The sequence below is a fragment of the Lissotriton vulgaris genome, chromosome 1_1 (assembly GCF_964263255.1).
Source record: "Lissotriton vulgaris chromosome 1_1, aLisVul1.2, whole genome shotgun sequence".
Classification (NCBI taxonomy): Eukaryota; Metazoa; Chordata; class Amphibia; order Caudata; family Salamandridae; genus Lissotriton; species Lissotriton vulgaris.
The window spans coordinates 2,080,304,936-2,080,319,255 of NC_141685.1; the positions used below are offsets into that span (position 1 = coordinate 2,080,304,936).

Below are 14,320 nucleotides of genomic sequence, written 5' to 3' on the forward strand. Positions count from 1 at the left end.
GGGCAAACGGGGAAAACAAGTCAAGTCAGAGAATTTATATAGCGCACTACATACCCAGAGGGTCTCAAGGCGCTTAAGGAGGGGTGGGGAATCACTTGTCAAATATCCACGTTTTAAGTTGCTTTCTGAATGCTAGGTGGTTCTGGGTAAGGCGAAGGTGGGTGGGAAGTGAGTTCCAGGTTTTAGCTGCCAGGTAGGAGAAGGATCTACCTCCCATGGTGGTCTTGTTGATGCGGGCTACAGTGGCGAGGGCTTGGTTGGAAGATCGAAGCTGGCGGGAGGGGGCGTAGAAGGACAGTCGTGTGTTGAGGCATTCTGGTCCGATTTCGTAGAGTGCTTTGTGTGCGTGGGTAAGGAGCCGGAAAGTGATCCTCTTATTGACGGGAAGCCAGTGGAGGTTTTTCAGGTGACCGGAGATATGTTCTTTACGCGGGATGTCTAATATGAGCCTGGCTGAGGCGTTTTGGATTCGTTGGAGTTTTTTCGGGAGTTTAGCGGTAGTCCCGGCGTAGAGGGTGTTTCCATAGTCCAGTCGGCTCGTGACCAGAGCGTGGGTGACCGTTTTCCTAGTTTCTGTGGGGATCCAGCTAAATGTTTTTTTGAGCATACGAAGAATGTTGAAGCAGGATGAGGAGACGGCGCTGACTTGTCTGTTCATTGAGAGTGAGGAATCCAGGATGACGCCCAGGTTCCGTGCATGGTCTGTCGGGATGGGTGCTTTACCAAGGGCTTCTGGCCACCAAGAGTCGTCCCATGCGGAGGGGGAGGTACCTAGGATGAGGACTTCTGTTTTATCTGAGTTCAGTTTCAGACGGCTGTGTTTCATCCATTCGGCTACTTCTTTCATTCCTTCGTGTAGGTTCGTTTTGGCGGTGCTAGGGTCATTGGTGAGTGATAGGATCAGTTGAGTGTCATCCGCGTAGGAGATGATGTTGAGGTTGTGTTGGCGGGCGATGGCCGCGAGGGGGCTCATGTATACGTTGAAAAGGGTGGGGCTGAGTGAGGATCCTTGTGGTACGCCGCAGATGACTTCAGTGGCCACTGACTTGAATGGTGGAAGGCGGACTCTCTGTGTTCTTCCGGTGAGGAATGAGGTGATCCATTCCAGTGCTTTTCCTTGGATTCCGATGTTTCTGAGGCGCTGTAGAAGGGTGCTATGGCAGACTGTGTCAATGTCATGAATGATGTAATATGTGGGGTGCGAGTTAGTTAGCTCAACCAACTATAACGGCTGAATTTCTCTGTTTTTGTATGAGCTAAGTGTCCAACCAACTAGAACGTCCCTGAAACCGGTGCTTTTTTCAGTGGATATATATCCACTGAAACCTGTGTTTTTTTCAGTGGATATATATCCTCTGAAAAAAGCACCGGTTTCAGGGACGTTCTAGTTGGTTGGACACTTAGCTCATACAAAAACAGAGAAATTCAGCCGTTATAGTTGGTTGAGCTAACTAACTCGCACCCCACATATTACATCATTCATGACATTGTCAGTGACATCACTGATGACATCATGCATGTGATAATCTGATGCATCTCCTCATACCCTAATATAACCTTTGATACACACACTCTAAAATACAGACTACCATTTTCAAAACCACAGACACACCAAAAGCAGTTACTACATACCCACTCACTGATTCCTAGGTCTACACACGCATCCACTCATTCACCCATACAGTCACTCATATGCAGTCACTCATCAATACAGCACTATGTAATGTAATGTAATGTAATGTATGTGGTCTTGTAAAGCGCACTGCTGCCCTGAGGCGTCGTGGCGCTGTAGACCGCTGGGGAACCCGTCCTGGCTATCCCTGTTAGATGGTCCCTACTGGGTATCTCCAAGGTGAAACCAGGCATCCCCGGCGAATGTGGGGGGCCATTGTAGAGATGAGGCAATCTAATGCCCAGAGTTACCGAGTGTGATCCCTGGTTAGAGTAGGCACTGAGGCGAGAATTATCGAGTCCGCTGACCCTGGTCCACGACCCTGCCGCGTCTGGAATTGAACCCTGGTCCAGGGCCGTTCTCTGCTTTTGGGTCTGCCGCCTCTAACCAGTGAGCCACACCACTCCATATGTACCTCTATACCAATACAGACACACACCACCACTCATCCATAGAGTTACCATCCCTTGTTGGATGTATATGTTTTTCTGAGAATCTCAAACTTCATTCTCACATGACTGAGAAAGATAAAGTGAATTTACAGAAAATATGCTCTCAGTTTATCTTATAGATCACCCTCCAAACCTCTGTGGGAAAAGCATGAGAAAATAGTTTTCTCTCAAACATGATTTATGATATCCCAGCAGAAGGCTTTTTCACATGGTAAAATCACCTTAGAACACACCACAATTCCTATAATGAGTATGGTACCATCAGCAAATGATATATAATGTAACTAAAGTCTTAAAACCTTCTATTAACTGCAATGCTTTTTAATGAGGTGCCAGCATGTATTTTGGTCCCAAGATGGCTGCCAACACTTCTAGGATGAAGTGCGGACATCCAATCAGATCTCACAATGAGATGTGTGGTTAGGCTCCGCCCAGATATATATATTTTTTCCGTTTAATATCTAAACAAATTACTGAACTGATTTACAGCATTCACCAAAAAGGCACAAGTCTGAACCAAGGACTACCTGTTTGCCAAATTTGGTGTAATTCCGTTCAGCAGTTCGAGCTGTAGCTGAGACTAAAGGTTCATATGGGAAATTGCATGGGAAAAACACGATTTGGGACCCCCCTTTTTCTTGACCCTCGCTTGAAGAATCACCCCAAGACTTTCAGGATAGGAGCGGACCAGAGCTGGCCAAAAGTTTTTAAAATTTCGCGAAGATTAGTCTACCGGCGCCAAAGTTATTGGGAATAGAATGTTGCAGAGTTCCTATGGAAAATAGGTCCTAACTATAACTACCTACTGGCAAGCGCTAGTAGGTAATATATACAAACAAAGTTTATATTGACCTTCTAGTTGGGTTCAGATTTTGCACACACAAAACCATAGAAATTCAGCAGTTTTTATTGGGTCTTGCACCTAGCGTTGCAGTGCGCAGCATTCCTCACGCAGCGAGAGACCTCATGTTGGGGCTTCAGAAAGCTGACCACATGCTCGTGCGTGTGCTTTTGTTTTCGTCAGCTACTATTGGCTTTTGCATGCGTTTTTTTTGTTTTTAAAAAAAAGGTGGCACGCCATTGGTGAAAGGTGTGTGCATATACCAGCTTCTTCAGAAATGTAACTGCCCATGTCCAAGAGGTCTGTTATGCGCAGCAGCGGCAAAAACACAGGCTCCCTCGCCCCCACTCCTCTGTGGTGCGCGCGCACCACTGGTCCTACTTGCATTGGCTTGTTTTCGCCTCTTACATCTAGGGCCATCCGCCATGATCTGCTGATTCATTGATAAAAGGGGATCAGATGGAAGTTCACATGGACTCGGCTCCGAGATTGAGCAGCTGCCTCAGCACGCAGACTCTATCTACCAACCTAACACAGCAACAACATGGGAATGGCAGGTTCCCATTCCAATACAAGGCGCCAAGTGGCACACACAAGCTTTATTTTATAGGCACAGTCACAAAAGTCGGCTCCCTGCTCCGCTGTGCTTGGTCACCACGCCTGTGTGGGGGTTGCTGGTGATAGCGCGTGGAGGTGCTGATACAGGAGCCTCATCTCCACTGTGAATCCCATGACCCTGTGAGGGAATGTGCAGCCTGCGCTGCATGCGCCAAAGGCAGGCTCGGACGGCCGGCGCTTCCTGCGAGGGAGCAGAGCTATCTGCTGCACTCTCAAACTTTGTTTTCAGACCAAGACTAGTGCTTACCAGCTCGGGCTACCCCGCGCACATGACTGCACAGGATGTGTGCCACGGGGAGAAAGTGATGCGTGCACAGACCGCAACACGTGCACATACACTCACACTCACACACTCACACACACACACACACACACACACACACACACACTCAGTCACATACACACAAACAACACACAAACACACCACATTCACTCTTACACACACTCACACACTCACCCCACTCGCAGTGCTCACATTTAACAATAATATGAAAGTGCAATTACAAGGCCCCTTGACTATCCCTTTGCCACTTGTGGTATTTACAGAGGAATGCACTCACTCACCCCCAGCCCTGCAAGGCACAAACCAAAAACTGCCCCTTCTGAATTTGGGCTACTAATCTGCTAATATTTTGCCAGGCACACTTTTGCTCACAGTGCCATGTTAAGTGTTGCTTCCTAAGTGCCATGCCCATGACAGTGTGTCTCTGTGTACCTAGGTGTGTGGAGCGTGGGCTGGGCAGGAGGGGTAGGGGTAATTGATTGCTGCTTGCGCTTCAGACCCTAACCCTTTCTTGACAGAAGATGATGCCGCTTTAAAGGGCTCTGAGCATCGGTTCAAACGCGGAGCGATGTAATAGAGGCAACAGATGCAAACTGTAAAACAAAGACAATTAACCCCTGCTCTGCCTAACCGCACCCACCCCAACCTCCACACCACTTTGCCTAGATTTTGTTAAAAGGGCGCCCCTCTCGAGTTGGAAGACAGCTCTTCCTTGCTGTGGCTTGGAAGCGCCTCACCAACACCACTGGGCGTGTAAAGTTTCAGGAAGAGGTGGTTAGAGTGGTTGAACTCTAGGCACCAGCCCAACAAGAGATGATGTTACACCATAGGGCGAGCAGTAGGTAAGTCAGTGCGGACCCTTCCACAGACCACTTTTGTCATTGACATTCTTTCTAAGGCAGGCATGGGGATCTGCTGTGGAGGGGGGGAGGGGGGTAGAGAGACTGTAAACTTTATCTTCTGTACTTTTAAGTTTTTGTGTGTTGCACTAGTAATATCTGCATCACCCGGATCTCGAGGGCACGAGATAGGAAAGTGGGCAGATAAACACGTTTTCAAAAGAATGATAACCCCTTTCTGGGTGGTTTCACATCACTCTTTCACTAAACATGTCTAATTCAAACTGCCAATTCTGCAGAGCTAGAAAACCCCTGATGCTAATTCCTGGCGTTCAACAACACGCTAACACGAAACCGATTGCATTTCCAATGCAATACGTCTTGCGTTTGTTCACGTTAGCGCTGTTGACAATGTTTTTATACTTTTGCTTTTTTACACCATTGGCAATAGTGCTATGCAATTATAATAACTCCACTGCAAATAAAAAAACAAAAGTAAAAAACATTGTTAGTTTCAACACCAACAGCTCGAACTTTAACAAATGCGAGATCTATTGCATTGCAAATGCTTAGTTACCTGAGCTAATTAGAACTTACGCACCCCACAATGCACTGCTTATGCAGTGGCGTAGCAAGGCCAGGTGGTACCCGGTGAGGAAATTCCTCGTCACCCCCGGCTTGACAAAATGCAAAAATGTGTTTAAAACACATATTTTTTTCCATTTTGTCACCCCCCTCAGTGATGACACCTGGGGCAGCCTGCACCCATTGCACCCCCCTTCCTATGCCACTGTGCGGATGACCTCACATATTACATCACTCATGACAGGAGGGACTAAAATAATCAAATATTGGAAAATGTTTGGTTTGAACCTAAAGAGGACGAAATCCACAGCAGGCATTTTAAAGGCTTCCGAAAAAGTTTGCATTTTAACTACATTACTTTTAAACCGTGTGTTTGTTTTTCGTATGCTTTTTCTGCACCACTCCAAGTATTGGAAGTTTTTGGATAAGTAAAATTCACATCTGTTTTCAGAGATAAATTATTTACTTATTTTAAGTCTTCTCTCTTTTTTTTTTTAGGAAACGTTGCCGAGGAAGGAAAGCAGATAATGAATGGGCATATTTCACTCTACCAACCTGGAGTCTATGGGAATTACTCTACTCAAACAAAGTAAGCTGATCATTTTAGATAACTTGTATCACAAGATTTTGGAACATCCTGACTCCTGAATAATCTTTCTTGCTGCAGTATATGTATATCGTACTGAATCATAGCACCATGATGTTTCTGTAGGTTTTATTGTTTTCAGTGATTTTGACGCACATCAGTAACTAAAAATCACTAATTAAGCTTGTGCTAGACCAGGCTATTGAAATTAATGGCTTCTTTTTTTGGGTAAAAATCATATCGAATTCCATTTGCACTGTGAACCTCTAAAGATGACATGCAATTAGTGACATCCCTACTCAACAATGCCCCTTTCAGTAAAAGGTGTCGGCAGTGGTGACTCAAGAGTTCACTCCCTTTCCTTCAATCTCAATCTTCAGGCTACTCAGTCCTAGCTAAGTTCTCTCTGCCTAACCAACCTCTCTCTCTGACTGCTCAGCCCATGTGCTCTACCTCCACCCTCGGGGTGCTGTCCCTAATACAAAACCCCGCAATGCAAACGACACGCCTTCAGGTACGCCCCTCTAGAAGGTGTTGGTTTCCAGAATTTTCCATTATGGCACCCCTCCATCCTTGTCCGTTAAAACGTCCTTGGGTCCCAGGCTCTTCTTCGCTTCAAGTTGCTTCCTTGAATTCCTAGGTTACTCCTCCACGTCTGAGCCTAGCATCCTAACTGTCATACACAATGGGCCCTTCTACTCCACTATCTACTTTGTCCTGCACCTGCAAAGGAACGCATGTGAATCGGCTCACAAATTCTAAATTCTAAATGTTGCAATTCACTTTAGCTGAAGCAGCTTTCTCCAAAACATCTCTACGATTTATTGCTGAAAGGCATTTCAATCGGGCCTACACGATTTCCATGAAATGGGCCTCTGCACATTATGTGCACCAACATGCTAACATAAGCAATACATTTACGTTCTTTAGCATCAATCTTTAATGCAAAATACAATTCTCTACCTAAGCCATTTAATCACATTTAACGTTACAACTGTGAGTTTAATAAGCAAGAATAAAGGCACAATGGTGAAACTCTTTATTAGTGAAATACTGTACAGCAAACGGCATCTCTATGTTAAAACCGCATTATTGATTTTTAAAGCTCATTACATTAGCTCTTAGTGTAACTCTAATACCATCTACATTAGTTCTCAACCCTACATTATATTTGAACACACTTAGTAAGTCCTCTATATATGTGGGTGCTGACTACTCGTGAATATGATGCACCCCTACAATTTTTAACTCTGTTCTGCGCTCTCTCACAATCATTATGACACAACTCTGCGTTTGCTTTGAGAAGTGGCCTCATGAAAATCTACTTTGTCTTTAGATGGAAAATTCACGTATCTACCTCACACCACCGCTGTACTATGTTTATTTTTCCTTTATAAATGACAGAAAAGGAAAATGTCCATTTAACTAGTTGAGCAAGCATTGCAATGTCTGGCTTTAAAGTGTTTACACATGAGCAAACATTCGTGAACAAATGCAATCCTCATGTGTTAGTATAGTCAGAAACATAGAATGACTAGAGTGGTCAGATAGACTGGTTTCTGGTCATTGTGTGTGTGCCCCCTGATACGCTAAAGAATTACCACAAAGGCGCATTAACCAGAGACCTAGAATAGCAACAATCGACATAGAACGAGCACTGCGGAAGAAATACTGTATTAGCACAACCAACAAGTGGCACTGGTGATCCACAATGCAGGATAAAATCAGTGACTTGGCACATAACGTTTTTGAGGGGCGCACACACAATGACCAGAAACCAGTCTATCTGACCAATGCAATCAAACTGGGGCTTCAGTAAAATGATGACATCTCACCAGGAAAATGAAGTAGTTGCTAATATTGAACGGTATTATTTTTAAGCAAGATCATCTTAGTAGGGGCCTTTCTCTGAACCAAAAAATTTTTTCTTAAAAATAAGACATGGGACATAATGTAGAGCATTTACTTACCAAACGTGGGACTCGTCCTTCAAGTTCTAATGCAGAATAGGAAATGCCTTCTATTCAAGAAACTTTCTGCCTTCACCGATCTGTCCTTGTAACATGCTAGGAAAATGCACTTCATGCAGTTCAATGGAAGCACTTCAGAGGCGGTGGAAGGAGTCACTAATCAGCCAATATCATGATGTGAGAGATGCTTACTGCTCTGATGCTTACTGTGACTTCTTTCTATTTTAGAAGAATGTTGATCAAAACAGTGGCCAAAAGCTGCACTGTCAAGTTAGATCCTAGCCAGTAAGGTGCACAAATCTGCAGTACCAGAGGCTGTTAAGAGGTATCCCACAGCGAGTAGCCGAACGATGCACTATTGCAGGCTATTTTTTAGGTTTCACAAGATCAAAAAAGAACAGCTGCATTTTTATGAGACTGCGACTGGAAAATTGCTAAAATACAATTTTGAACCTACGCAAGGAGGTACGTATATTATCACATCTGGACTTACTGTTTGTGTAAGAGTACCACATTTGGGAAAGACCACAATGGTACACAAGCCAGCAACATTTTAGAAGGATCACAATTCCACAAAGAAATAGCAGCACTGAAGGACCACATAGACAAATACAATGAGCAACACTGAAGGACAACTCCATAGGCAGATACAACCAGTGATAACGTGTTACAGTGGCACCATACAACCAGCAACATCGAGGAAGATGCCTAATGCCCATCCTTTGTGAATGGATTGCTCATAATGAAAAACAGTATGTACATGCTAAATAATATATATTGGGTGTTTCTGTAAAGGAAATCATTTTATATATCCTTTTTCCTCATCAAAAACAAACCTTTCTTTATTAATATATAATTTAGAGCATATCACGTGTTTGATTCTACATATACTAAGCATTTGCTTATAATGCAGAATGTGTTTTAGAAGGGAAAGCCTTATTTTCAAGTTGGCTTCCGCATTCACCAAATTGATCCAGCCATGCTGAAAACAGTGACACTCATGCACTGTAATGGAAGCCCTTCCTAGAATGTACAGTGATAAATAGCCAATAGCACTAGGGGAGAGATTTACTCCTCTGAAACTGATTGCATGTATATATTTTTTAGAAGAGTAGGTACAAAAGGTCTGGCAAATAGCTACAGTGTCCAGTCTAATCTAACAAGTACTTGTGATATCCAGTTTCAGAAAGGAAAGAAGTAACTGAGGGAATACTTTTTCAGATTTTTGGAAATATATCTGAGCTATTTTTTGAAACTGAGATAAAAGACCTTGGCAATTTGAGGGCCTGGCTGGATAGACTGGAGGAAGAGGTTTTGGCACTTGGCCTCTGGGAGCAAGATCATGGCATCACTAAAGATTAAGATATGCAAACCATGGGCCCTTGGCAGAAAGGGCTGAAATGTAGGGGTGACATCTGTGGTTCAAAGGGAACATTCCAAACAACACCCTCTTCAAAGGCACACCACAGTATAACTGCTGGTGCCATTACTCAGCAGGGGAGTGATACACTTGTGGTACATGGGACAGGAGAACCTGGGAATTCGTGTGCACTTTGCCAGAGGAATCTGTTGTGCACAAGTAGGATTACTGCCATTGAAAGGGACCGCGCGCCCTTCTTGAATAGTGGTTGGCCTGGGCTGACGACCTGCTGCTGTGTGGCACCCTGAAGTCAGTCAATCAATCAAGTAGTACTTATAAAGCACAGCTTATCACCCGAGAGGGTATCCAGGCGCTTGCTGTGGATCTAAGTCGAAGAGCCAGATCTTGAAAGCCTTCCTGAAGTAAGTCAGCAAGGGTGTGGTGGGGAGGTGGAGGGTGCTCCATGCTTTGGTGGCAAGATGGGAGGAGGAGTATGCAAGGGTTCTAGGCGAGGTGAGTGGGGTCTCCTGGGGCTCATTTGAAGTACGGGTGGTGGTTCATGTAGGAGGGTCCTTGGCTGTAGAGTGCTTTGTAGGCGTGGATCAGGAGCTTGAAGTGGCATTTCTTCTGGACCAGGAGACAGTGGAGGTCTTTCAGGTGCTGGGTGATGTGAGTTCCTTTGGGCATGTTTAGGATCAGTCTGGTGGTTGTGTTCTGGATTGCATGAGTTTGGTGGTGGTCCTGCATATAGTGCTTTGCCATTGTCCAGTTGGTTGGTGTTGAGGACATGGATCACCATCTTCCTAGTTTTGGTAGGGATCCTGCTGACATTTTTTTGAAGCATGTGAAAGCAGGCTGAGGAAATCGCATTGCTCTGATGTCTCATGGTGAGTTCGCTGTTGAGGATGATGCTGAGTTTGTGGGCATTGTAATTCGGAGTAGGGGCAGGTCAGAGTTCCTCCACCCACCAGGAGTCTTTACAGAATGTGGTGTGTCTACCAAAGATCAGAACTTTAGTCTGTCCATGATGAGCTTCAGGCTGTTGTCCTTCATCAAAGTTGAGACGTTCTTCTTGCAGTTGATGAGGTTGGTCTTTGTAGAGGTGGGGTCAGCTGAAAGTGAGAGGACGAGCTTAGTATCATTGACTTAGGAGAGGATGTCTGCAAGTGGAGACATGTAGACGTTGAAGAGTGTTGGGCCGAGGGATGAGTCTTGTGGGATGCTGCAAATGGTGTTCTTGGTATATCTTGTGGGAAAGGATGCCATCCATCTGAGCTCATCATTTGGGATACCAATATGGTGGAGGCGGTCAATGAGTGTGTGTTGGGACATGGTGTCAAAAGCTGCAGAGAGGTCAAGGAAGATCAGGGCGGCTGCTCCTCCTCCGACGAGAATGGTGTGGAAGTAGTCTGTTGCGGTGATCAGGGCTGTCTCAGTGCTGTGGTTGGCTCTGAAACCTTTTTTGGAAAGGTCCAGAAGGTTCTTTCTCTCCAGGTGTTTTCAGTAACTTGAAGGTTGATAGCCTTCTCTAGGACTTTGACAGGGAAAGGGAGCAGTGAGATGGGATGGTAGTTCAGGAGATTACTGTGGTCTGTCAAGGGTTTCTTGAGGAACGGTCTGACCTCTGCATGTTTCCAGGTGTCAGGAAAGGTGGCAGTGGCAGTGTTGCAAGGTGATTTTCGTCCCTTCTGAGGTTGAAAAGTTGGTGGAAGCAGGTGTTGGTGGGTGATCCTGAGTGGATGGAGTTCATAAGAGTGGTTGTGTTCAGTGTGCTGAGCTGTTCCCATTCAGTGAGCAGGTGGTTGGCGGTGATGGTCAATGGGAGGAACATAAGGTTGGAGGGCTGGGAATCAAAGTTTTTGAAGATGGAGTCTGTCTTGTTGTGGAATTTGACGGCGAGGGCCTTGCAGAGTTCCTGTGAGGAGGGTAAAGAGTTTTCTGTGGCTGACTGGCAGGTGAAATCTCCGACGATGGTGAAGAGTCCCTTGGCATGGTCGGTACTGGTTTCAATCCAGTGGGTAAGGGCTTCCTTTTTTGCGGCTTTGATCTGGCGGTGGTAGTCGTTGAGGGCTGATTTGAAATTGGCTCGATTGGTATGGGTCCTGCTGCTGCGCCATCTTTTTTCTAGCTGTTCTCAACTGTGTTTAGATGTGATGAGTTCTGGAGCATACCATATTGCTTGTTTGGAGGGTCTGTGTGTTTTGGCTGGTTTGTTTGGTGACCCTGCTGGTGGTGCTGGTGATCAAGTCATTGAAATTCTGTACTGCTTGATCCATGTTGGTGGTGTCGTTGGGTTGTGAGGTGCTGAGGGCATCAGCCCATTGTTGTTGAGTGACTTTGGACCAGCTGTAGAAGGGGGCGCTGTGGAGTTTGGGGGTGGTGTGGGCAGATCCGGCTATGGTGAAGTTTATGATAGTGTGGTCCGACCAGGTGAGTCCCGAGGTTTGACTGTAACTGATTCTGTTGCTGGACATGAAAATGAGGTCCAGCAGGCATCCTGCTTTGTGTGTGATGTTGTCAGTGACCAGCTGCTTTCGTCAGTTGTTGTCCAATATTTCCAGGAAGTCAATGGAGTTGGTGTCAATGGGGTCATCTAGGCAGAAGTTGTGCTCTCCCAGGAAGGTGTAGTGTTTGGATTCGATGGTGAGCGGGATGATGAATTCCGTGATGGTGTCACTGAGGCTGGTTCATGTTCCTGGTGGGCTGTATGCAAGGATGCCTCTTATATAGTGGTGTTATCATTGGTGTGGAACTGGGAATTCCTGTGTTCCGTGATCAGCATAGTTTTGTCATTGGAAATGGTGCAGGTGATTGATTCCTGTTGGTGTGGTTTCGGTGTTTCTCCCTGTAGCCGGTGGGTGTTGCTGTAATGATGTCAGGGGTTGATGCGGGGGTGAGCCCAGTCTCTGTGATGAAGGTCACGTTGGGGTCAAGGGTGGAGATAATGTCCTAGACTATCATGGTGTGTTTGCAGATCGATGTGGCATTGATAAGGAGGCAGATTAGTTGTTTCAGGGGTGTCTCGGCCTTGGGGGCTGGCATCGCATTGGTTGCTGCAATGGTGGGGAATGCTGGGGTGTTGGTGAAATGGCAGCAGGGGCAGGTGAAGGGACCCAGTGTGGAGCGAGGTGATGTGAGACATCAGTTGCTGCATCCAAGGTCCAGGGCCAAAAGGTCAGCGGTGGAATAACTCTGTGAGTACAGAGGGCCTGAATTCCTGGTGCTACGGTGCACCAGTGGCACACCTTCTGCACGCAGCAATGCAGTGGCCTCTTTAAGTAGTCTTGGGAGATGAGAAAGGCTGGCAGGGCAGCAGGACGGTGGTGATCAGGGAAACTGCAAACGGCATGAGTGAGAAAAACAGCCGAAGAATTACGCAGTTACTAGGAGAGAAAGCACCCAAGGGAATTTAAAAATGCAAATGGCCAATAGCAAAATAAGTACCAGAAATTACTAAAATAACAAAGTAAACAAGAATAAATATCAGAAAACAACAATTAGAATTTGTTATTTTCCATTCATTGCACAGATGCACCTGAACAATATGGGCGAGAGTACCAGGGAGTGGTCACCGGACCGGAGGAGAGCAGTCTGGAACTGGCAGCCTTGGGGCTGTGACCAAGGCCACACACCCATGTAGCTAATCAGCGGCAGCGGGGGCGAAGCGTAAGACCAGGGGTCAAGGGCTACTCTTGTGTGCTCTCCAAGGGCTTGCTCCCTGTTCTTTCAGAGGTCTCAGGGACATCAAAGATCTCCCACATGGGACCCACACTGTCTATTTAGGACCCCAGGAGAGTGGTGCCCTTTTAAGTGCAACCATTGTCTGCTGGATCTCAACTGGTAGCACAGTGTGAACGTGTAACTTAGAACTGTGCCTGGAGACACAAATGCCTTGTGGGGAGCCCCAGAATTCTTGCCCGCATCTAAGGCTTGTGGCTCCTGCATCGTTGGGACCTCAACACACAAGTGCGTAGTTGGTGGTGAGCGGATTTCCCGGTTGCGGGATCCAGCATGGCCCTCTTTGTCGATCGTGCCTTATCTCTCTTGCGCAACATGCTGACTGCATGCATGTGGTGTCCGATTCACAGGTCGCTACCCTCAAAGGTGGGGGCGTAAGCATAGTAGTGCCTTATTCTACCTCTTGAGACATTGCTGAACTGGTGCCGGTGTGTGTGAAAGGAATTGTCTGGTGCCACCCACTTCAATTCACACCGGGCATTGTTCCTCATGTCCAGGGATGTATGGAATTAGTAAGTCTTCATTGTGTGACTATGGCCCGGTGCGGCCCTGATTAACACCTACCAGATGTTGTACTCGGATGGCCTGGGTGTGACTCTGATTGATGTGTACCTGACTGGGTGCTTGCTTTTTCAAAGAGGGTCCCCTGCTGCTTTCCCATTCAGCAATTGTTCAATTTCTGGCCCTCAGCGCCGAAGACCAACTGCCCTCTTCTCACCTGGCCCCTGACAACGTTGTGTTTCCAGGTAGTATTGCCCGGCTTAGGTAGTGAGAGTGACTAACTGGGTTGAAGGAACACTTCCGAGAGCGATCAGAAGTGGGCCAAGAGACTACTTGACCCCTCTTGTGCTTCTCATACATGGGATGGTGCCGGCAGACCCTTGTGGAACCCTCTTGAGTGACCAACTATTGCCCTCCACCCGCTTCTGCTCAGCATCCTGTGGAGAAACTTCGAGTGGGTGCCAAGCACCCTTGTGACAACTGCCTCCTAATTAGTCCTGCTACCTACCCCCACCTGCTTCCCTGGGATCCTGATTAAGTGTGACTTCGGCCAGATGCACCCTACTATCCAGAGGCAGGGTTGGTTATCTTCCATCTGTGGGCTTAGGATAGTCTGGGTGAGCTGGAGGGAGGCTTCTGCCATAGGGTCTGAAGTGTGCTATCAATTGACCTGCTGGGTATAATTTGCACCACATTGCGGTGCTGAGTTTGTATCTGTGCCAGCACGTCCGGTACGGACCTGCCTGATATCCTTTGCACTGTAAATCGAGCAAAGTGAATGAGTGAGTGTGTGTGTGTGTGACAGTCTGCAGACCGCCTGGGATTCACAACACTAGCTCGTGGTGTTGCCTTAGATGTTGATTTCTTGCCAGAAG

The 14,320-nt window shown here is 46.5% G+C and overlaps 1 protein-coding gene across 11 annotated transcripts in view; it reads left to right on the plus strand.

Annotated features, from left to right (window-relative positions):
* EPS8 (EGFR pathway substrate 8, signaling adaptor) overlaps positions 1–14,320 on the plus strand; it is a 1,020,454-nt gene that overhangs the window by 498,180 nt on the left and 507,954 nt on the right. For all 11 annotated transcript variants that reach the window (XM_086920872.1, XM_086920932.1, XM_086920898.1 and 8 more), the window contains one exon: positions 5,789–5,879. In XM_086920872.1, coding sequence (XP_086776998.1) covers positions 5,818–5,879 — 62 coding nt within the window. In that variant the 5' untranslated portion in view covers positions 5,789–5,817. The remainder of the gene's footprint in view (positions 1–5,788; positions 5,880–14,320) is intronic.